The sequence below is a fragment of the Chiloscyllium punctatum genome, chromosome 46 (assembly GCF_047496795.1).
Source record: "Chiloscyllium punctatum isolate Juve2018m chromosome 46, sChiPun1.3, whole genome shotgun sequence".
NCBI lineage: Eukaryota > Metazoa > Chordata > Chondrichthyes > Orectolobiformes > Hemiscylliidae > Chiloscyllium > Chiloscyllium punctatum.
In genome coordinates this window covers 51,791,558-51,816,777 of record NC_092784.1, presented here as the reverse complement: position 1 = coordinate 51,816,777, position 25,220 = coordinate 51,791,558, and the positions used below count along the sequence as shown (strand labels likewise).

Here is a 25,220-nt window from a genome sequence, read left to right as displayed (position 1 = left end):
CAGAGAGAATGTGCAAACCCCTCACACAGGGTCACCCGAGGGTGGAATCAACCCAGGTCCCTGGCGCTGTGAGGCAGCAGTACCAACCACTGAGCTACCCTACATTTGAGGGGTGATGCCAACTCTTAAATACAGAGTCCAATAAGCATCAACTGCTCTCAGTCAACTCTGGACCAGTTCCATTTAACCCTCAAAGGGTTCTGCATCCCAATCAGTGATGTTCTCCATGTGAAAGTGAGAAGCCAGGACTCTCTGTCCATCTTATTATCTCCGTAGATGAGCGCACCATTCTCAGTTGAAGAAAATTGCCCCCCCCCCACCCTTGCCCCTTTCTTCACTGAAAATATTTGAGACGGCCACATTTTGAATGTCACCATTTCCACCTTCCAGGTCTCCTACGCCCGGCCCAGCTCTGCCTCTATTCGCGATGCCAATCTCTACGTCAGTGGGCTTCCCAAGACCATGAGTCAGAAAGAGATGGAGCAACTCTTTTCACAGTACGGCAGAATCATCACCTCACGCATTCTCGTCGACCAAGTCACAGGTAAGACCCACCTTCTACCTCTACAGTCGATGGTCAGTGACTAAGGACCGCTTGATAGATCAATGAGCCCCCAGACCAGGCTTGTCTGTCCTCAATGTAAAGCAGGTACACATCGCTGACTGCTCTGACCAGTTGGAGATCATGTCCATTCTGCCAGTCCAATTCCTTCTAGCGTAGTTGAAAGAGAAACTCCACAATGAATGCAGCAAGTTGTTTGGCAGCACCCAAAATATGCACTTTCCCAAAGCTTTTTGTCTTGGCTCATCAGGATCATTTGCAAGAATAACCAATTTAAAGCGAAACCAGCATTTATACTGTGTGAGTGTAGAAATATTGGCTTCCCCTTAAACTGGTATTCTTGTGAACTGTCCTGATGAGAGCAAGGTGAAAAGTTACAATATGTGCCTTTTCCAAATGTCTCATGACGACCACCATGGTGAAAGTATACTTTATTGTCAACTACTGGAAGATCACATAGATTGAGTTGGTATCCTTGTCGATCAACTTCTGAATCATTGCAATGTTGTCAAATTCTTACATGCCTTTTTAACTCCTACACCCAATAATTAATCATTGCTTATTTGGAGAACTAAATATATTTACCTTCCTTGGGTTTGAACCAAGACTGTCATGTGCTGTGTCAAATGTTTGCCTTCACATATGTCAACTACCTTCACCCTTGTATGAAGTCCTCTGTCAGTCATCTCCTTCCAAGGTTAAACAGCCCAACCTAACCAGAAACAAAGAAGCAGCTTCAATATTGAATCAAAATTGACAGTCCCCTCCCAACCCTGGAACAGTTGGATTGGAAGTGGCAATTTTTACAACCCTGCACGAGATGTAGTCAAGGCGAAAGGCAACACCCTATATTGAGTCTAAATAATGTACCATTCTCCCATGCTTGACAGAGCCCTAGGAATCTACACTGGACTGAAGTCCCATGGGGGCCTTCAGCAAGCATTGGTGGTCAACTGGAACTATTGAATCTGAGCCAATTAAACTTTTTTGACGTTCAAAAAAGTAGAGTCATCAAGATGTGCAGCACAGAAACAGACCCTTTGGCCCAGGTCATCCATGCAGATCAGATATCTTAAATTAATCTAGTCCCATTTGCCAGCACTTGGCCCATACCCCTCCAAACCTTTCCTATTCATATACCCATCCAGATGTTGTAATTGTACCAGCCTCCACCACTTCCTCATTCAGTATACGCACCACCTTCTGCGTGAAAAAGTTGCCCCTTTAGGTCCCTTTCATATCTTTCCCCTCTCACCCTAAACCTATGTCTTCAAGTTTTGGACTCCCCTACGCTGGGGAAAAAGACCTTGGATGTTCACCCTATCCATGCCCCTCATGATTTTATAAACCTCTATAAAGTCACCCTCCGACACTCCAGGGAAAGCAGCCCCAGCCTATTCAGGCTCTCCCTATAGCTCAAACCCTCCAACCCTGGCAACATCGTTGCAAATCTTTTCTGAACCCTTTCAAGCTTCACAATATCCTTCCTATAGCAAGGAGACCAGAATTGCATGCAGTATTCCAACAGTGGCCTACGCAACATGACCTCCCAACTCCTATACTCAATGCTCTGACCAATAAAGGAAAGCATACCAAATGCCTTCTTCACTATCCTATCTACATGTGACTCTACTTTCAAGGAGCTATCAACCTGCACTCCAAGGTGTCTTTGTTCAATAACACACCCTAGGACCTTATGACTAAGTGTATAAGTCCTGCCCTGATTTGTCTTTCCAAACTGCAAAACCTCACATTTAAGACAATGTACAAAACAGTAATATAGTTGGCATTTGCTCGACAGGCCAAATTGCCTCCTGAAGTGCCACAATGACTTGAGTGCTGGATTTCTACTATTGAGGAAATTTCCCGTACTGCTGGACCTGCCTCAGTTTGATACATTGAGCCATGTTTATGGTTGGGAGGGTGTTTAGACAGAGGTGAGACAGAGTTGGACCCTCCAACAGCAGAAATGGCTTCCATGCTGCCACGGTGTTGGGCAAGTGCTGAGGACAGCCGGTTGGAAGGAGCTTCTCTCTCCTCAGCGATGTCTTCCCAGTCATAAAAACAATGAGACCCTTCAGCCCTCACACCATCTCACCCTTCTATCACCCCCTTAACATGGTCACTTGTAACCTCCATGCCAACTTAATACCAACCCCCCCCTCAGCCACTCCACTTGGCACTTGGATTTCCACTTTGCTCATTTTACAGATTTAGCCAAGACCAGAAATTTCTGTTGCTGAAATGAATTGTTAGCTTCACTTGATTGACACCATTAGACATATGAGCAGAAATTAGGCCATTTGGCCCATCGAGTCTGCTCCGCCATTCAATCATGGCTGATACGTTTCACAATCCCATTCTCCCACTTTCGCCCTGTAACCCTTGACCATCTTGATACTCAAGAGCCTATCTATCTTCGTCTTAAATATACTCAGTGACCAGGCCTCCACAGCTTTCTGTGGCAGTGAATTCCATAGATTCCCCACTCTCTGGCTGAAGAAGTTTCTCCTTATCTCCATTTTAAAAGGCCTTCCCTTTACTCTAAGGCTGTGCCCTCGGGCCCCAGTCTCTCCTACCAATGGAAGCATCTTCCCAATATCCACTCTGTCCAGGCCTCTGTATGCTTCAATTAGATCCCTCCTCATCCTTCTAAACTCCATTGAGCATAAATGCAGAGTCCTCAAACTTTACTCCTATGTTAAGCTTTTCATTCCTGGAACCACTCTTCTGAACCTCCTCTGAACACACTCCAGGGCCAGTACACCCTTCCTGAGAAATAGGGCTCTGAGTGGCTTTCTGAGTGATACCATCTATCAACCCCTCAGAAAACGAACAGGAAATGACATCACCACAAACCCCAGGAACCCCATCCAGGAGAAAGATATAAATAGAAAGCAGGAGACAACAGCTTCGCTTCACTTGGAGGTCGCCACTGATGATGTTACCTAGCCAGGTAATGAAACGTCTGGGTATCAAACCTACAGCTCAGTGAGCAAACCTATACCCTAAACCTCAACCTGAGCTACAAACCTTGCAAAGAGAAATTAGAGTTAACGTTTTGGGTCAGTTCTGAGGAACATCAACTCTGATTTCTCTCCACAGATGCTGCCAGACCTGCTGAGCTTTCCCAGAAATTTCAATTTTTTGTTTCTGATTCACAGCAGTTCTTTCAGTTTTTATAACGATCTGAGGATCCAGGTTCAAATCCTGCTGAAGCAGATGGTGAAATTTGAATTCACTAAGAAAAGCAGTCTGGTATTAAGCATCGAATGATGGCCATCAACTGATTGTCAGAGAAACCCCATGTGATTCACTCGTGTCCTTTAAGGGAGGACTAATGTTGTTACCCGGTCTGGTCGTCATGTAACTCCAGACCCACATCAATGTGGTTGACTCTTAACTATTCCCTGGACAATCCGGGATGGGCAGTAAATGTAGGCCTAGCCAGTGACACCCTTATCCCGTGAATGGTTGTAAAAGAAATTTAACAACATGTATCTTTATATATTTCCACCTCTGTGAGAAACTTTGACAGTAAATCAGTAGCAACTCTCTTCAGTCCTTATTCCCTGGTTCGACAACTCGATTTTTGAATTTTTATTTATTTATTCACGGGATGAGGACATTACTGGCTAGGCCAGAGTTTAATGACCATCCTGAATTTCCCAGAGGGCAGTTAAGAGTTGAAAAGTGTGTTGCTGGAAAAGCACAGCAGGTCCGGCAGCATCCAAGGAGCAGGAGAGTCAATGTTTTGTGCATAAGCCCTTCATCAGGGCAGATAAGAGTCAACCACATTGCTGTAGGTCTGGAGTCACATATAGGCCAGACCAGGTAAGGATGGCAGTTTCCCTCCCTGAAGGGCATTAGTGAATCAGATAGGTCTTTCCAACAGTTGGCAATAGAGTCATGGTCATCATTAGACTCTTAATTCGAAACTTGCTTGTTTAATTTAATTCAAGTTCCACCATTTGCTGTGGTGGGGTTCGAGCCTGGGTCCCCTGGGGTCTCTGTATTAACAGTCCAGCAATAATACCACTAGGCCATCACCTTTCCCATGGGGGTGCAGCAGTTGGGGATAGAGAGGGAAACACAAACCTGGAGAAACACACACCTCATCCACTAAAAGATCATGGAAATGGAAACATCCAGTAAACAATGAACTAACCTCTTCGACCGCATTCCGAATAGTTGAATGACCATCATGCCTTTAGCTCAGGCACACAGATTGACTGGGAGAGCAAGATTGAGACTTCGTGAAATCCCAAAGGACTTTAGTTACTCTGCACTGTAATGTCGGAAGGCGTAGCAGCAAATTTCAGCACAGCAAGCTCCCAGTTGATAATGAGCTGCCAGCGGCTGATACAATTACAAGGCAGCTGGATGGGTACATGAATAGAAAGGGTTTAGAGGGATATGGGTTGAGTGCTGGTAAATGGGACTAGATTAATCTAGGATATCTGGTCAGCATGGATGAGTTGGACTGAATGTATTGGACTGAATGGGGACCCAGGCTCGAACCCCACCACAGCAAATGGTGGAACTTGAATTAAATTAAACAAGCAAGTTTCGAATTAAGAGTCTAATGATGACCATGACTCTATTGCCAACTGTTGGAAAGACCTATCTGATTCACTAATGCCCTTCAGGGAGGGAAACTGCCATCCTTACCTGGTCTGGCCTATATGTGACTCCAGACCTACAGCAATGTGGTTGACTCTTATCTGCCCTGATGAAGGGCTTATGCACAAAACATTGACTCTCCTGCTCCTTGGATGCTGCCGGACCTGCTGTGCTTTTCCAGCAACACACTTTTCAACTCTTAACTGCCCTCTGGGAAATTCAGGATGGTCATTAATCAGGATGGTCTATGACTGCATTACCTGTATTAGTAAAAATGAAGGCAGAATGTGCGAGAGACACTCAGCAGATCTGTTTAGAGAGAGATAAACAAGAGTTGACATTTTGAGTCCAATATGAAGAACAATCTTCTCCTGAGGAAGAATCATATTAGACTCAAAACATTAAAAGGTTTCTCTCTCTCTCTCCACTGAGTTTCTGCAGCAATTTCAGTTTTTTTTTTGTTTCAGATCTCCAGCACCTGGCTGTATTTTACTTTTATCTTAGCCATATGAGATTAGATTTTTTTAGATTAGATTCCCTGGTGTGGAAACAGACTCTTTGGCCCAACCAGTGCATTAGTAACGTTAAGTGATAAATATTGCCAGGAGATTGTGAACGTGGGATCTCAGACAGGGCCTAGATTTACCTGAAAAGTGGGCACCTCTGACAGTGCAGTACACCTTCAGCATTTCAAGTCTAAACTGAGTCAAAGTGAGAGGCAAGAGAGAAGAGGAATAAATTGGAAAGTGGTAAAAGAAGCATTTCACTCTGAGGGAGTAAATGATAGCGAGTCTTTGAGGTTATGTGAACTGCAGACTGGCTCTCAAAGGTGACCTTTCATCTTTTCCCAATTAGGCGTCTCTCGAGGGGTTGGCTTCATCCGATTTGACAAGAGGATAGAGGCGGAGGAAGCTATCAAGGGACTGAATGGACAGAAACCGCTAGGGGCGACTGAGCCCATCACAGTGAAGTTCGCAAACAATCCCAGCCAAAAAACTGGCCAGGCCCTGCTCTCTCAGCTGTACCAGTCCACAAGCCGACGGTACCCGGGACCCCTGCATCACCAGGCACAGAGATTCAGGTAAGACGCCATGATTGACTCCTGCTTGTCTTTGCTGACCCTGTGCATTGTGGGACGCCTCCTTGCCACGGCAACCAGAATTGTCATGGTGTACCACTTCAAGGGGGCCAGCTTAGAGTTTGATTCGTATTCCCATGACTGCTGAATTGACCTGGATGGCCCAGGGACTTAGAATCTTGCAGTCCCAGCATGCAATGTCTTGGCATTTTAACAACATTTGGAACATCGTTCAGAGGTAAATCACTTTGAACGAATTTGGCCCCAAGTAAAAACTAAAGGGTGAACCAGGACCACTTATATATAAGTGCATTTACTTCCCAAATATTTTGATTGCAGTCAGAATCTCTTGACAGTAGTCTTCCAATCCCTGAACAGCTAATAACAGGGAGCCATTTCTTTTGCAAATCAAAGACTTCAGTAGGACTCCAACATTGTGGGATCTGTTGTGGTTCTGTTCGCCGAGCTGGGAATTTGTCTTGCAAACGTTTCGTCCCCTGTCTAGGTGACATCCTCAGTGCTTGGGAACCTCCTGTGAAGCGTTTCTGTGCTGTTTCCTCCGGCATTTATTGTGGCCTGTCTCTGCCGCTTCCGGTTGTCAGTTCCAGCTGTCCGCTGCAGTGGCCGGTATATTGGGTCCAGGTCGATGTGTTTGTTGATAGAGTCTGTGGATGAGTGCCATGCCTCTAGGAATTCCCTGGCTGTTCTCTGTTTGGCTTGCCCTATAATAGTAGTGTTGTCCTAGTCGAATTCAGCCAGGGAATTCCTAGAGGCATGGCACTCATCCACAGACTCTATCAACAAACACATCGACCTGGATCCAATATACCGGCCACTGCAGCGGACAGCTCGAACTGACAACCGGAAGCGGCAGAGACAGGCCACTATAAATGCCGGAGGAAACATCACAGAAATGCTTCACAGGAGGCTCCCAAGCACTGAGGATGTCACCTAGACAGGGGACGAAACGTTTGCAACACAAATTCCCAGCTCGGCGAACAGAACCACAACAATGAGCACCTGCGCTACAAATCTTCTCCCAAACTTTGAAATTGTGGGATCTTGTGCCATTTTGGGTTTGTTGATTGTAATGAATGGAACCAAGTTGACCTCATTAACTATGAGTTTGCTGATTGGGATTGTTAACCTGGGTCAATCACGAAAGCCCTGGCTGATCAATGTAACCAGGAGATTAGAATCTCCACAGTTCAGGGCACAGACTCTGAGCTGGCAAGCGACAGGCAGTGTACTCTGCATGAGTAAATAAAGGGTGACTTGGTGACAGGATACCGGCCTCTGTGCAGTTATCTCAGTAATTAACAGCAGTTTAGGGTTTTCACCGTGTCCTGTCTTTCGGGCAATGATGTCTCTACCAGCCTCTGAGCTTACCTGCAACTCTAACATCTCACTTATCTGCGTCACTATCATCTTCAGTTCAAAATTGTTGAACTTGCGTTTTTCAGCCTCTTAAAGGCCAGGCCGCATTCAGACAGTCAGGGAATTGCTTCCCATTTATCCATTGAAATCTACATTTTGCAGCTTCATAAAGGAAATGGCTAGTGAAGCGGTTGATGCTTTCCAAAATTCCTTCTGTTCGGGGAAGCTTCGGAAAAGGGCAAAATTTACATCTTTATTCTAAAAGAGAGAGGGAGACCAAAAGCAGGAATCTACAGGCCAGTTAGTTTAATATCTGTTAGAGTGAAAATGTTAGAAGTTATCGTTAAGGACATTATAACAGAGTACTTAGGTAAATTCAAGGTGATGAAGCAGAGTCAACATGGTTTTGTGAAAGTAAATTCACGTTCAACAAACTTATTTGAGTTTCTGAAGATGTAACCTGTGGGGTAGATAATGGGAAGCTGGTGGATGCCACGTATTTGCATTCCCAGAATGCATTTTGCAGAAAGTGAGAGCTCATGGGAAAGCGAGTAGCATGAATAGGAAACTAGCTGGCCAATAGGAAACAGTGTAGGCATCAATGGTTCATTTTCACTTTGGCAAGATGTAATGTGCCACAAGGATCAGTGCTGGGCCGAAACTTGGTATAATTAATATTAATAACTTGGATGAATGGACCAAAGAAATGGTCCATTTGCTGGTGACACAAAGTAAGGTAGGAAATTGGAATGCAATGAGATCCCTAAGAAGGCTACAATGGGATGTAAAGAGGTTGAGTGAGCTGGCGAAATCTGGCAAACGCACTATAAATGTGAAATTGCCCTCTTTGTCTCAATTCTCAGACCAGGCAGGTAGATGCATGGTAACTTGGTGGTTAGCACTGCTGCCTCACAGCTCCATGGTCCCCAGGTTCAATTCCAGCCTCGGGCGACTGTCTGTGTGGAATTTGCACATTCTCCCCGTGTCTGATCAGGTTCCCTCCGGGTGCTCCAGTTTCCTCCCGCAGATTAGGTGGATTTGGCCACGCTAAAATTGCCCAGGGGTATGGTTAATTGGATTAGCCATGTGAAATGCAGGGAATAAGGGGTGGAATGGGGTTTGTATGGGATGCTCTTAGGACAGTCAGTATGGGCCAAATGGCCTGCTTCCGCACTGTAGGGATTCTATGAAATTCTGATGGGTTTGGGAGTTTAGTCTGAGAATTGCAGAAGGCCAGCTCATTGCCCTTAGTCCATCTGCGTGCCAACCAATCAGTAGCCTCTTCCCATTCTGTATAGAATTGTGTTTCTCTAATCAAGGTAGTTCCTGGCATCCTCACCTGGATGTGTGCAAGCTAGGGAAAAAGGCAGGAAAGTGGAGTTGAGGATCAGCCATGACCTCACTGAATGGTGGAGCAGACTCGATGAACGAAACAGGCTTACAATGGAAAGCCTGAACAGCAGGACTCCTTTCATCAAAGTTTAAGGTCTGTTGAGTATTGAAGCTCACCACATCCGATTGGTTAGAAACTGGGTACGGACCGTGAACAGAAGTGGGCAGACCCTACAGAAAGCTGCTGGAAGTGTGGTTCGGACTTTTTAAAACTTTGTAAAACAACAAAAAAAAGTCCCTGCACACTGAAGAAGCTAGTGCCAACTCTGTATTGCTCTGAGGCAAATTAAACACGTAAATTGTGGACCAAGGGATTGGTGTTTGGTTTTCATGAGACAGCATAGACATGGCGGGCTGAAGGGCCTGTTTCTATGCTGTATGACTGCATCATTTTATAAATAATACCTCTGCCAGTTCACACAAAGGGAAGGACTCCTTCCACCAGTAAAACCACATTGATTTTTCAGAAAATTCTTAAGCTTTAGCATTGCTGTACAAGAATTTGACAGATGGACACGTTCAGGAATATTTTGTTTCTCAGTGATCTGCTGCCAACTCTGCCCCTATTTTACTGCTCAATACAAAGGAAAAATTGCTGCGCAGTGCTGTCAGTTGAACCCAGATAAATTGTGCGTAGCCTTGTAAGGGTGAAGGGAAAGTCATCATGGTCCTACCAGAGTAGAGGGTTGCTCTCTCATTGGAGAGAGAGAGAGAGAGAGAGAGATGACTGGGAGGTGCTTTAACCTGAGGGTCACCATACCTCAGGTGAGGGGAGAGGTTGAGAAGCAGACCTGCATGTGGTCCAGTGCCAATGTTCAGAAACATACAGAAAACATGGTGCCCACATACAGAAAACACAGTGGCCATGTACAGAAAACATGGTGCCAACACACAGAGAATATACAGAAAAACATAGTGCCCACATACAGAAAAAAAATACAGAAAACATAGTGCCCACAAACAGAAAACATTGTGCCAACATGCAGAAAACATGCCAAAATACTGAAAACACAGTGCTAACATGCAGCAAAAAACACAAAAAGCATAGTGCCAACATGTAGAAAACATGGTACCAACATACAAGTTAATATTCCAGCAGACTTCAGCTCAAATCTTGAGAATGTGAACTGTGTTGTTAAAAATAAAAATTGGAAAATAAATTGCTAGCGGTGAAGCCTATTAGGGAATTGAACCTGTGCGTGACTCCACTCCTAATATTGATAAGTTTGACTCTACTCTGCCCTCTTGAGGACACTGGCAGATCTTCAGCTGGTGAAGGAGATACTCTTCTGCACTAATCAAGGACAATTAGGAATATGCAACAAACCCTGGCCTTGCCCATACCATCCACACCATGAAGATGCAGCATGGAATGAGAAGACAGAGGCTCTGTACATTGCAGTCCTGCTTTTCACAACATTTATCATAGAATCCCTACAGTGTGGAAACAGGCCCTTTGGCCCAACAAGTCCACACCGACCCTCCGAAGAGTATCCCACCCATCCCATTCCCCTACATTAACCCCTGACTAATGCACTTAACTTACACATCCCTGACCACTTTGAGCAGCTTAGCATGGCCGATCCACCCTAACCTACACATCCCTGGACACTATGGGTAATTTACCATGGCCAATCCACACTAACCTGCACATCTTTGGACTGTGGGAGGAAACCCAGGCAGACTCAGGGAGAATGTGCAAACTCCACACAGACAGTCGCCCGAGGCTGGAATTGAACCAATGACCCTGACGCTGTGAGCCACTGTGCCGTAAAGCAAAATGATTAGGAATCTTGTGTCTGCTTTGGATGAACATTTTTCTTGGTGTTGATTATGCTTCTGAGTGTGTGTGTGTGTGTGTGTGTGTGTGGTGGTGGTGGTAAGGGGGCAGCGTGGAACAGAAAGGGTTAGACACTGAACTCTTGACTTATCCTGCAGTCAAATGTGAGAGAGTTATAGTCTGCTGTTGTGCCAACGAAAATATCGAGCCCAAGCTGGTACAAAATTAAACTTGTTTCTTTTTATAAATCCAGTCTTTGTTTGTGAGAAAATAGACACATGCACTTGACAAGAAATAATTTGGCAAGTTACAGTCAGTGAGCCAATTTTTCAATTGCAAGTTCTAATGCAATGAGACAGCCAAACTCTGACAATCCCTATCAGACTTTCTGTGCCATGTTAATTCAGCAGTCATCTTAGTCTCATATTGCTGGCATAATTGGAAAGGGCATAATTGGAATTGTTTCATTATATGGTTGACGTGTACCTGATGTTGTATATCTGCTGTGCTGTCTTTCCATCTTTCTCTCTCTCTCTCTCTCTCTCTCTCTTTCTCTCTCTTCAGATAAAGGCTACTGTTTCATAAGTACTAACATCCACCCTTCCTTTCATTTCCTTTTCCTTTACAGGCTGGACAATTTACTTAACATGGCCTACGGCGTAAAGAGGTAATTAATGTTCCTAAGCTGCTATACTGACAAAGGGCTAAATATTAACAATCGCCCCCAGCAATCCAGTCGAATGTACTAGAACACCAAAGTGCGCCCACAACATTTTTAGAATGATAGCTATCTGACGGTCGATTTCAAACACCTTTATAAGCCTCATCAATTCAACCCCTTTTCAACCTAACAAAATAGGTGACAGTTTGTTTCTCAGGGTAATGGCAACCCCATCCTGTTTCAAATCGAAACAAAGAGTGGCAGTTAACTGTCAATTATCATCAACTGGCACGTTCTTCACAGCAACGTCTGTTTATCCACCAATCAACACTTCCCCCCCTCCTGCAGTACAACCAACCAGAGAATGCTTATCCACCAATCAGCGCTTTCCCCTCATGCAGTACAAATTTTGGTTTTCCCCTTGCGTTGGTGTTCAAGTGGACTGTCCTGATTAAAACCTTCAGCAAAATATGTCTTTCTTTCTTTCTTGAATATTTCAATGATTGCGAAGTAAATCCACTCTCTCCCCATATCCATGCCCCCTGTATATATTTACCTCATTGGCTTTTGAAAGCTACTCTGTGTTCCCAGTCCAAACCACTCGGTGGTTACATTTGTTTTATATTATATTCAGTGTTGCCTGTGTTGTATTTTAGTTAGAGTTCTACTAGAATTTTTTTTTGACTGATCAGGCAGGTGTAAACTCCTGTTCCTCCCTTACCCTCCACCAAAGTTGTAGCTGCAATTAACCAGTAAAGGAGAAGTGATAACAGGAATGTTAGAACACTTCATTACTGATATCGGTATGACACTGTGCTTACTAAAGCCTTGTACACACTAGTCCTCGTTTTGTGAGTGCGTCACTCAGAGTGACCTCCATGACCCGCCTTTCTCCTTCAGCAAGTGAATCTGGATCAGGTTTGAAGTTTGGAGCGATCATTCTCCAGCCAAATCTTCAGGTTGGACTCCAGGATATCTGGGGTGGGTTATCAGGGAGTGCTTTTCAAGAATGGAAACTTAGCAAAGGTGCAAAATTGGTGTATGAGAATGAGCAAAGAGAGCAACTTGCTTTAATGAAGAAATTGTTGATCATTACGCTAATCGGAAAGACATTTAAACTAAGCCAGTGTCGGAGTTGGGACATCATGTTGAGTTTGTTCAGGACATTGGTGAGGCCTCTTCTGGAGTACTGTGTGTAATTCTGGTCGCCCTGTTATAAGTAGGATATTATTAAGCTGGAGAGGGTTCAGAAGAGATTTACCAGGATGTTGCCAGGTATGGAAGGTTTGAGAAAGATTGGATAGATGGGATAAAAGCAAATTACTGCGGATGCTGGAATCTGAAACCAAAAGAGAAAATGCTGGAAAATCTCAGCAGGTCTGGCAGCATCTATAAGGAGAGAAAAGAGCTGACGTTTCGAGTCTAATTGACCCTTTGTCAAAACTAAAAAAAGGGGAGAAATAGGGAGGTATTTACACGAGGCTGAGAGAAGGTGAGTCATGGCTCCAGAAACAAAGGTAGCAAAGAGGCCCGAATTTATTGCTACTTTTGCTTCTGGAGCTATGACTCACCTTCTCTCAGCCTCGTGTAAATACCTCCCTATTTCTCCCCTTTTTTTAGCTTTGACAAAGGGTCAGTTAGACTCGAAACGTCAGCTCTTTTCTCTCCTTATAGATGCTGCCAGACCTGCTGAGATTTTCCAGCATTTTCTCTTTTGGATAGATGGAACCTTTTTCAATGGAGTGGAGGAGGTTGAGATGTGACCTTATAGAAGTTTATAAAATCATGAGGGCTATAGATAGGATTAATGGTAGTTGTCTTTTCCCTGGGATGGGGGATTTCAAGACTAGGGGGCACATTTCTAAGGTGAGAGGAGTATTAAAAAAGACATGAGAGGCAAATTCTTTTACATAGAGGGTGGTTCATGTGTGGAATGAACTTCCTGAGAAAGTGAGGGATGCGGGTACAATTACAATGTTTAAAAGACATTTGGATAAGTCCATGAATAGGAAAGGTTTGGAGGGATATGGGCCAGGAGCAGGCAAGTGGGACTCGTTTAGTTTGGGATAATGTTTCGGCATGGACTGAAGTGACTGTATCTGTGCTGTAGGACTCCATAACTCTAAGCAGCATTGGCAGAGGGGTTTAAAACTAGCTACCCTGTGTGACATTATGCTCCATCGTGTACCACTGACAGCTGTGTCTCAGCACAGACTCAAGAACAGACTGGAAATCTAGTTTTCCATGGCATCGCAGCATGTGATATATGATTTAGCCTAGCTCGTCTTCAGTCACTCTCTCCATGCAATGGGGTCAGTTTATATAATGAACAATAACATCAGAAAGCACAGAGTCCAGACTGTATGTAAATCTGTGATATGGTAGCCTCGTAAGTAATCACTGTCGCAAGCAAACTTCAAGATATCTGACCCAATAAGAACTCAGCTAACAGGATACGTTATGTGGGCTAATGTGCAGAAAATCACAAGCTTCATCACTGACTTACCCTCGTGTCCCAATATTGAGCTTTGAGTCCAATCCCCATAAGGTTCAAGTCTGAGTAGTAAGGGCTTAATGGAGTTGACAGAATTCCATCTTTTCCCGATTTGAACAGGAAAGGGAGACTCTCCTCCAACTGCAGTTATACAAATCTGTTGTAACCCATACCCCTCACTCCAGCCTGCCCCATGGTGTAAATTATGATAACAAGTAAAATGGTAAATTGGCCTTCTCTGGTACTGTCCCTTTGAAAAACTCAGTGTGTAGTCCAGAGGCTTTGAACTGCGCCCCCCCCCCCCCCCCCCCCCCCCCCTCCTCCACTGAACATTGTAGCTGTCCATCAAAGAAATTGCCCTGGTGGTGGATTCCAAGCACCTGTGGATAGGGGATCATTTTTTAAATCCAAACACCGGGTGATCAAAATGAGGCCATTCAGCCCTCTAAGCAGGCTTGTCCCTGAGGTAGAGTCATATATCCTCCCATCTCCACCTCACTTTTGCCCTTCCATATTTCCCATTCATAATCACTTACCGCTTTATGAACAATGGTATGGGACTGTCCCTCAGTCACCCACCCCAGTCCTCTCCTTTCCACTGTTGGGCTGTGCAAAAGAAGGAAAATCCTTCACAGATCCACCCTCATTCATTCCAAGTAAATGTCCTCTCTCTTCACCAGCCAATGGGGAAGAGCGCAACCATACCTACCCTGACATCATGCTGCCTGAAGCAAGGGAAGCCACTCTGCCCATCATACACAGACTGGCTCTTTGTGAGAGCTACCCATTTGAGTCTCACGCTGCTGTTCTTCACTAAATAACCCTGGAAGTCACTCCTTCATGAAACATTTCCCTACCCTCTCGGACATGGCCATTGAATCTGCTTCCATCATGGTTGTGAGCGGAAGATTCCAGATCAGAGCAACTCGCTGAGTAAGAACCAATCCTCTAAAGTCATGGTGTCATACAGCACACAAACAAACCCTTTGGTCCAAACAGTCCAAACTAAACTAGTTCCACCTGCCTGCTCCTGGTCTGCATGCCTCCAAAACCTTCCTATTCATGTCTTTAGTGCCATTTAAACATTGTAACTGCACCCCCATCCACCACTTCATCAAGAAGTTCACTCTACACACGAACCACTCTCCGTGTAAAAGAAATTGACTCCTCGGGTCTTTTTAAATTCCTCTCCTCTCACCTCCAAAAATATGCTGCCTAGTCTTGAAATCCCCCACTGCAGGGAAAAGACACTTACCGTTGTTTTATCTCTGCATACCCCCACCTGGGTCCATAACCCCCAACTCCCACTACATACATTTTCTCTCATTATTCGCCCTGTCGAAATAACCTGAACCCTTGTAATAACCCGTCCGTTCGCTCAAACTCTAACACACTTAAGCCCAAGGTCTTTGACAGATCTTGTTGTTTTGAGACAAAATGTCACCATTGCTCACCTGACATAGCATTGGTGTTTCCACACAATAGTCGTTACCAGAAATGACTGGATTGCTGTTAAGTTCTAGCTGGCTGCCTCTTATCACATCTCGAGCTAATTTGATCTTTTCTTGGCATGATGACACATTGCTATTTCTGTTTCGATGTCTGGTCTCTCAGTAGCATGCATGTTCATCTTGCTCCTGCCTCTAAGTTCAGCCGTATCTCTCTTGTTACATTTCACTCATTTTACTTGTGTAAGATTTCATTAGCAGAGTACTCTCTCAATGCATGTTCCCTTCAGCTTGTATTATCACTGCGCACTTGTTTTTAAGGTAACGATTGTAATTAAACAGCGCTACGATATGTTCAAATCTGAATCTCGCGTTAACCCTTCAAGTTGGGAGATCTGATTCATCACTGGTCTCAATATGTTTCAATTTGCACTCTGACTTGGATGCAGGGATAGAAGGTACTCTTGCCAAATTTAGCAGATGAGACTAAAGTAAGCGGGAACATAAGCTGCATTGAACAAAAAAGAAATTTACAAATTGGTACGGGCAGGTTAGGTGAATGGGCCAAAGTTTGGTAGCTGAAGTTTTAAGAGTGACGTTATCCATGTTGTTGGAGCACTAGGAAGGTAACTTATTATCAAAATGGAGAGAAACGACAGAGTACTTTGGTGCAGAGGGATCTGGGTGTCCTTCTGTATGAATCGCAGAAAGCTAGTATGCAATTACAGCAGGTAATAAGGAAGGCAAGTGGGATTTTGGTATTCATTGCAAAACGAGTAGAGTATACCAGTAGGAAAGCGTTGTTGCAACTGTACAAGACATTAGGGAGACTGCACTGGAGTATTATAGACAACTTTGGTCCCATTCCTTAAGGAGGGATATAGTTGCAATGGAGGCAATTCAGAGGATATTCACTAGATTGAGTCCCAAGATGGGTCTTACGAAGAGAGGTTGAGCAGTTCAGGCCTATTCTCGCTGGAGTCTACAGGAATGAGAGGAGATCTGGTTGAGGGGTGTGAAGGGGATTGACAAAGCATACACAGAGAGATGGCTCCTCATCTGGGGTAAGCTAGAACGAGAGGTCATTGGCTTAAGATGAGGGAGAGCAAATTGGAAACAGAGATGAGGAGAAACCACTTCCCACAAATCTATGGAATTCACTCCCACAGAGTGCAGTGGATGCCATCGAGTGAATTTAAAGAGGAGGTCGGCAGATTTTTAATCGGCAATGGGTTAAAAGGTTAGGGAGAGCGGGCAGGAACATGGAGTCGAGGCTGAGACGTGACAAGCCACGATCGTATCAAACAGCAGAGCAGGCTGGAGGGGCTGAATGGCTGACTCTTGCTCCTAGTTCTACAAATAGAGTGAGTGAGTGGCCAGGACAATGTCCATGAGGCACAGGGAGGGAAAGACGGGGAGGAAGGACTATCATGAGGACTGCCACAAAAGTGAAACTGTGCAACTCCTGAATGTAACCCCAAGCTGACAACATATTCCAGGGTGAACTACTCAGTAGCATGTACCGTCTTGATCAAATGATCTTCCATTTCTGGGGCAAGGTACCCTGTCGTGACTTAGTTGGCGCAGCATTTTAACTGGACGTTCATTAGCTCTTAGCAGCACCTCACTGCGATCGCATGTTACAGTGACTGTTCTCCAAAAACAATTTGCTTTGCGATGATTGGTGGTTACCCTGAGAACATGATGAGCCTTTGTGGCAGAGCAGATTGGTCTGTAGATTGAGAGTGTGCAGGCTGTACCCACTGTGAAAGGGTACGGTTGGTATGTTCAAGACTCACTCTTGGGAGTTTGCACAAAATTCAGGCTGACCCTCTGGTGGTGTGTGCCGTCAGAGTTAATGTGAGATGTTGGCCCAACGCCCTGCTGCCCTCTCATTTGTTATCAAATATGCATTTTAAAGAAGGGTTCTCCTGGTCAATATTTATCCCTCAGGCAACATCAAAGATGACCTGGTCTTGTTAATATGGCGGGAGCTGGCTGTATGCAAATTGGCTGCCAGATTTCCTCATTTATAACCGTGATCCTTCAAGAATAGAGTCGTCTAGCATGGAAACAGGCCCTTCAGCCCAACTCATCCATGCCGACCAATTTCCTAAACTGAGCTCGTCCCATTTACTCATGTTTTGTCCGTATCCCTCTAAACTCTTCCTATTCATATACCCATCCTGATGCCTTTTAAATGCTGTAATTGAACTAGCCTCCACTACTTCCTCTGTCAGCTCCTTCCATACACATACCCCCCTCTGAGTGAAAAAGTTCCCCTTCAGGTCCCTTTTAAATCTTGCCCCTCTCACCTTAAACCTACGCCCTCTAGTTTTGGACTCCTCCAACCCTGGGGGAAAAGATCTTGGCTATTCACCCCATCCATGTCCCCCCCTCTGTGATTTTACAAATTTCTATGCAGTTACCCCTCAGCCACCTACATTCCAGTGAAACAAGGTCCCAGCCTTCTCCTTGTAACTCAAACCTTGGTAACTTCCGTGTAAAACCTCTTTGCACCAATAAATACTTAATTGGCAGCAAAGTACTTTGAAGCATCGAGTGTGAATGAGAAATGCTGTAAGAATGCAAATCTTTCTTTTTTTCTGTCTTTCACCTTTTACAATTTCCAGCACTCCAATTTCCTTTCAATTAAAGGAACGGCTAGAATTACAGACAATGTCTCATCAAAATTCAACATCGATTCCTTATTTGCATATTTGATGCTCTTAATTTCCAAAGCCCAGTTTTCTTGGCCTGTTTTCTACCAACCCAGCCCCAGATTAATCATGTTATTCCTCTATCACCCCTCCTTCTTCCTTTTGTTTCTCCACTTGGATGCCATTGAGGGGAGGGGGGAAATCTACCTACAGCAGGTGAACTGCAACAATTCAAGATGGCGGCTCACCGCCACCGACTCAAGGGGCAACTAGGGACGGGCAGCAAATGCTGGCCACACCCACGTCCCATGGGTTAATAAAAGTAACCCTGTCGGGAAACACCGGCACAGAAATTCAGCTGCACACAGTTTGTTTTGTAGGTGCTAATTGAGTGACTAAGCCCCCAAGTATGGCAGACATGAAGCATGTATTTATCTCTACCCTCCATCTTGCTGGTGAGAGGTCTAGACTTCCAGGGTCCCCACACCCACCCCGCCCCTGAATTAGGAAGTGGAACCTTTCTCATTTGTGAGTCAGGGGTTTAACACTTGGTTGAGTAACCCCACCCCAGCCCCTCAATTTCAAAACTAGTTTAACCCGCGGCACATAGTATTGATTGATCGTGCTGCTCCGGTTAAAAAAGCAGACCTCCCCTTCTTCAGAAGGCTCAGGAAATTCGGCACATCCACAACCTTTATAGATGCACCACAGAGAGCATCCTATCTGGACGCATCGCAGTGTGGTCTGGCATCTCTTCTGCCCAAGACTACAGGAAATTACAGAGAGTTGTAAGCATAGTCCTGTGAATCACATACACCAGCCTCCCATCCACTGACTCCATCTATACACCCAGCTGCCTCGGGACAGCAGCCAATATCATCAAAGACCCCTCCCACCCTGGTTATAATCTCTTCTATTGGGCAGAAGATGCAAATCTTTCTTTTTTTCTGTCTTTCACCTTTTACAATTTCCAGCACTCCAATTTCCTTTCAATTAAAGGAACGGCTAGAATTACAGACAATGTCTCATCAAAATTCAACATCGATTCCTTATTTGCATATTTGATGCTCTTAATTTCCAAAGCCCAGTTTTCTTGGCCTGTTTTCTACCAACCCAGCCCCAGATTAATCATGTTATTCCTCTATCACCCCTCCTTCTTCCTTTTGTTTCTCCACTTGGATGCCATTGAGGGGAGGGGGGAAATCTACCTACAGCAGGTGAACTGCAACAATTCAAGATGGCGGCTCACCGCCACCGACTCAAGGGGCAACTAGGGACGGGCAGCAAATGCTGGCCACACCCACGTCCCATGGGTTAATAAAAGTAACCCTGTCGGGAAACACCGGCACAGAAATTCAGCTGCACACAGTTTGTTTTGTAGGTGCTAATTGAGTGACTAAGCCCCCAAGTATGGCAGACATGAAGCATGTATTTATCTCTACCCTCCATCTTGCTGGTGAGAGGTCTAGACTTCCAGGGTCCCCACACCCACCCCGCCCCTGAATTAGGAAGTGGAACCTTTCTCATTTGTGAGTCAGGGGTTTAACACTTGGTTGAGTAACCCCACCCCAGCCCCTCAATTTCAAAACTAGTTTAACCCGCGGCACATAGTATTGATTGATCGTGCTGCTCCGGTTAAAAAAGCAGACCTCCCCTTCTTCAGAAGGCTCAGGAAATTCGGCACATCCACAACCTTTATAGATGCACCACAGAGAGCATCCTATCTGGACGCATCGCAGTGTGGTCTGGCATCTCTTCTGCCCAAGACTACAGGAAATTACAGAGAGTTGTAAGCATAGTCCTGTGAATCACATACACCAGCCTCCCATCCACTGACTCCATCTATACACCCAGCTGCCTCGGGACAGCAGCCAATATCATCAAAGACCCCTCCCACCCTGGTTATAATCTCTTCTATTGGGCAGAAGATACAAAATTTTGAAAAATCAACAGATTCACGAACAGCTGCTGTTATGAATGTCATAAATTAGAGTCAATCTTTCTCTGCACCTTCTCTGTAGCTATAACACTATATTCTGCGCTCTGTTCTATTCCCCTGATGTACTTGTGTAAGGGGACAGCACGTAATACAATACTTTTCACTGCATCTCGCCACATGTGACAATGATAAATCGAGTAATATTCATAAATCCAATCCCCAGAGGATATTTGCAACACCTTGAACTCCCAAAGCCGAGCAACCTCCACCAACCTCATCCCAGCCTTCTCCATGAGTTTCCTATCTATTCCACCTTCCACCATCCCGTGAGACCTGAGACATGTATCTCTGAGGCTTGATTATCCAGATGAAGGGCCCCACCACAGAATAGAATCTGTGGAGCTTGTGGTTCAGGGATTGCACATTCTCCACTGATCTTGTTCCTGCGATACATTACTCTCAATCCCGGCAGCTTCCTGTTCTCCTGAAACCTCTTCACCAGCAGCATCGACAGGAGGAGATGTTTCCCCTTGGTGGGGGGGGGCATCTTTGACAAGGGTTGGTGGCAGGAGGTTCACAAGAAACGTGAGGAGAATCTCTCTCTCACCCGGAAGGTCATGGGGATCTGCAACTCACTGCCTGGAAGAGGCAGAAATCCTCATAACGTTGAAGAAGTACTTTGACACTTCTGATGCCAAAGCACACAAGATTGTGAGCCTCATTTCTACTGAAGGGCTTTTGCACGAAACGTTTATTCTCCTGCTCCTCGGATGCTGCCTGACCTGCTGTGCTTTTCCAGCACCACTCTAACCTTGACACAAAATTATGAGCCAAGTGCTGGAAAATAGAACTTGATTTGTTCGCTGGTTATTTTTGATACAATGAGTCTTTGCTTGTGCTGTAGATCCCTAAGATTGATTGTCACATGTACCGAAGTACAGTGAAAAGCTTTGTTGGTGAGCAGTACAGGCAGATGACAGTAAGCAAGGACGTACAGACCAGAAAGGTTTAGACAGAGGTGTACAGGTTATATTGCACACGGCGTGTGCTAGACAAGGTCAGCGTTAGCAAGATCAGCATTATTTGAGGTTCAAGAGTCCATTCATCAGTCTAATAACAGCAGGGAAGAAGCTGTTCCTTAACCTGTTGGTGTGTGTGTGTTCAGGCTTCTGTATTTCCCCCCGATGGAAGAGAACATTATCGGGGTGGGATGGGTCTTTAATGATGTTGGCAGCCTTTCTACAGCAGCGAGAGGTGTAAACGAGTCCATGGATGGAAGGTTGGCTTCAGTGATGGTCTGGGCTGTGCACACCACCTTCTGCAGTTCCTCACAGTCCTGGGCAGAGCAGCTGCCGTACCAGGCCGTTATGCACCCAGACAGTTTGCTTTCAGTGGTGCACCTGTAGAATTTGGTGAGGATCCTTCCAAACATGCCGAATTTCCTGAGCCCCCTGAGGAAGACGAGGCCTTCCGTTGTGCCTCTTTGTGACTCTGCGGCTACCATTGCACCAACCGCGGCCTGACTGCGGGTCTGCCTTTCACCAGACCAACCTCACCAAGGTGAGAGAAACCGGGGGAAAAAAAAACTACCAAAGCTGGAAAACGGGAATGGCTGGAAAAGCTGAGGAAGGGTCACCAGACCCGGAACGTCGACTCTGATTTCTCTCCACAGATGCTGTCGGACCAGCTGAGCTTTTCCAGCGACTTCTGTTTCTGCTTCATTGGCGTGAGACCTGAGACATGTATCTCTGAGGCTTGATTATCCAGATGGAGGGCCCTACCACATCATAGAAACTGTGGAGCTTGTGGTTCAGGGTTTGCACATTCTTCATTGATCTTATTCCTGCGATATATTATTCTCTTCCGCTCTTCTGAAACCTCTTCACAGCTTTACCAACCCATCATAGAATCCCGGCAGTGCAGCAAGAAGCGAGTCAGCCCATCGAGTCTAACCCCACCCTCTGAAGAGCATTCCACCCTGGCTCACTTTTCAGACTCGAAATGTTGATTTCTCTGTCTCTCTCCGACACGTTCTCCTTATATGTGGCTCAATCAGCATGTTGTAAACCTCCTGTGTTAGGTAGAAAATCCTAGGTTGACTCAATCTCCAAATTTGGTGCAGTCTCTTGGATGGGGTCTTGACACGCCAACAAGTGTAAAGATCCCAGCACGTTTCCGAAGAGGAGCGAAGAAGAATCTCCTCGAACAAACACCCCCGCCCTCCCAATCCCTATTTATCCGTAAGGCGACATGTCCAAACATTCCCATTGATCAGCTCAATGCCACACTACGGTGAGGGGAAACTCCCCTTGCATCCAAATTGGCTACTGCATTCCCCACTTTACAACAGTGGCTATCTCTGCGTCGCTGGTGAAGCGCTTTGGGATGTGCTGTTGTCACGAAAGGCGCCACAGAAATGCAAGTCTCTCTTTCTTTCTCTTTCACTCCGGTAATCGCCACCACTAGCTTCAGGAAGATGGACATATCCAAGGTGCTGTGTATTAAATCTTCCAATTGATGGCTTCACAGTTATGAACAGCGTATGACATCATGTTTGAAAGCATGGGTGTAAAACAATATGCCTGGAAAGCTTGTTCTGTTTCCTTTTGATGTCCATTTAGCTAATTTTATGTTTCTATTTTCCAATTATGTTCACTGGGTCTCAGCATCAATTACACCCAATTAAGTTTTGACACCAGGTTAAGTATAGGGTAATTGGCAGACTACCCCATGACCCATTAAATGCTTTATCTCTCATTTTTGCAGAACATTTTCTGCTCTTGCGTTCTGGAATTTTCATATTCTGTGCTCGGAAGTGGACAGTCCTGTTCAAAAGAGAGGTATGGGGACAGGAAAATTTGTGTAGGATTCTCCCAGATCAGAGGAGGTGGATTCCAGAGAGTGTAGAATCCCGATAGTGTGGAAACAGGCCCTTCAGCTCAACAAGTGCACACTAATCCCTCCAAAGAGTAACCCACCCAGACCCATTCTCCTCCCCTATATTTACCCCGGACTAATGCACCTAACCTACACATCCCTGAACACTCTGGGCAATTCAGCACAGCCAATTCACCCTGACCTGCACAGCTTTGAATTGTGGGAGGAAACTGGGGCAAACCCACGCAGACACGGGGAGAATGTGCAAACTCCACACAGAGAGTCGCCCTGAGGCTGGAACCGAACCTGGGTCCCTGGTGCTGTGAGGCAGCAGTGCTAACCACTGAGCCACCGTGCTGCCCATAGGGGAGAGCCCAACCTGTCATCGCTTATCCCAGCGCAAGTTGTGAATCCACTGGGATCCAACCATCTTAAATCACTCAGAAGGCTAACACTAACGTGAGAAATCAGTCACCGCTCTTAGAACCAAAATTAGATTTATTTCCAGAATGCAACATTTCATGCATCTGCTTCCTCCCTAACCAATCTTTTCAGTGTCCCAGCAGTCTCACTTTATATGTGCTCAGGGTATTTAATCAGCGCTCTTCACTTGTTTATCCCTAACTTGGATAATATGATTGATATGCCATTAACAACACCTGCCAACTGACAGGAACACAGTTCAGGTGATTAAAGAGACAATTAGGAGCCTTTTTAAGACATGAATTCCTTATTTCCCAACAGCACAGGACAGCCGCTCTGTGCCTACACACGGGAAGGGCTTGGTCTGTGAAGCTGACCATCCCTTGATCAGTGACACTGAGGAGCTCCAACAATGACCAGGTGAGAGGCTGCTGTTTGAAACACCTCTCACAAAGCGTGCTTCCTCTGTTTGACAAGGCAGTAGCCAACTTCTTGAAAAGGCCATTCACTTGCCGAGAAAGTACCAGACTTTCAGTGGCACTCGTCTGCTGCCAGTCGTCATCACATCATGGTAGATGCTTAACCTGTTAGTCATGAATAGAGTCTACACCAACTCCAGCAGTACAAGCCTCCTCTGCTGTGCCCCTGCCCTGCCCCACACACAGGTATGTACATACACCCACAGGCGCACACACACGCACATACAGGCACATGCACACAGAAGTGCGCACACACATGCACATATGTACACACATGCACTCCAGTGCACCTGAACACACACAAGTGTACACACACACACATATACATATGCAAGTATACACACACACACACACAGATGCATATATACACACACGCAGGTACATACATGCACACACACACACACACACATCCATGCACATAGACACACATGGATGGACACACACACATGCAGAGTTATAAACACACACATCTGCACAGTTGCACACACACACACAGATACACACATGCACAGACACACATATACATACCAATGCACACATATACACACTGATGCATACGTGTACACACCGATACAAACACATGCACATACATACCCAGATATGCCACCACACACACTGCCACACACACACACACACACACACATATATATGTACAGTTTCACTCACGTGCACACAGACACACCGTAGATAGATTAGTCAGCACAGGGCCGATACACAGGTGACCAGCTTTCTCTCTCTGTATAGGCCTTACTCCCTCCTGAGACTCAGACATCCACTTCCTGCTTGAACAAACCTTCCATCTGACCAGAACTGCTGGGCACACATTGCCATTGGTCAATAAGATAAAAGTCTAGCCTGAGTGGCAGTGACCACGACATATCATCGATTGTTGTACAAACCTATCTGGCTCACTGATTGCCTTTAGGGAAGGAAATCTGCCACCTTTACCTGGTCTGGCCTATGTGTGACTCCACATCCTCAGCAATATGAGTGCCTCTTACTTCCCTCTGAAATGGCCTGCTAGACCACCCATTTGAAGGGCAGTTAGGGATGGCAACAAATGCTAATCTTGCCAGTGATGCCCACTTTCCATGAGAAAGTAAAGGAAGATGCCACAATTGCCCCACCCCCGACCTCTGCCCCTTACCAAGGAGAGAAAGCAGAGATGGTGTGAGTGTTTGTGAAGGTTTCTGTACGGAGGAGAGAATAGGCAGAAAGCAGAGGAAAAGGCAGTTGGTGGGGTGGCATGGCAGCTTGGTGGTTAGCGCTGCTGCCTCACAGCGCCAGGGACCCGGGTTCAATTCCTGCCTTGGATGACTGTCTGTGTGGAGTATGCACATTCTCTCTGGGTGTTCTGGTTTCCTTCCACAGTCCAAGGACGTACAGGTTAGGGTGGATTAGCCAGGCTAAATTGCTCCCTGGTGTCC

At 45.5% G+C, this 25,220-nt stretch overlaps 1 protein-coding gene across 9 annotated transcripts in view; it reads left to right on the top strand.

Moving 5' to 3' along the window:
- Positions 1-25,220, top strand: part of elavl3 (ELAV like neuron-specific RNA binding protein 3) — a 289,564-nt gene that overhangs the window by 242,966 nt on the left and 21,378 nt on the right. For 6 of the 9 annotated variants that reach the window (XM_072564226.1, XM_072564227.1, XM_072564225.1 and 3 more), the window contains exons 4-6: positions 391-544; positions 6,041-6,266; positions 11,441-11,479. In XM_072564226.1, coding sequence (XP_072420327.1) covers positions 391-544; positions 6,041-6,266; positions 11,441-11,479 — 419 coding nt within the window. Of the gene's footprint in view, positions 1-390; positions 545-6,040; positions 6,267-11,440; positions 11,480-23,635; positions 23,735-25,220 lie in introns of all 9 variants that reach the window. The other 3 variants (XM_072564231.1, XM_072564229.1, XR_011955582.1) reach the window with 2 other exon arrangements.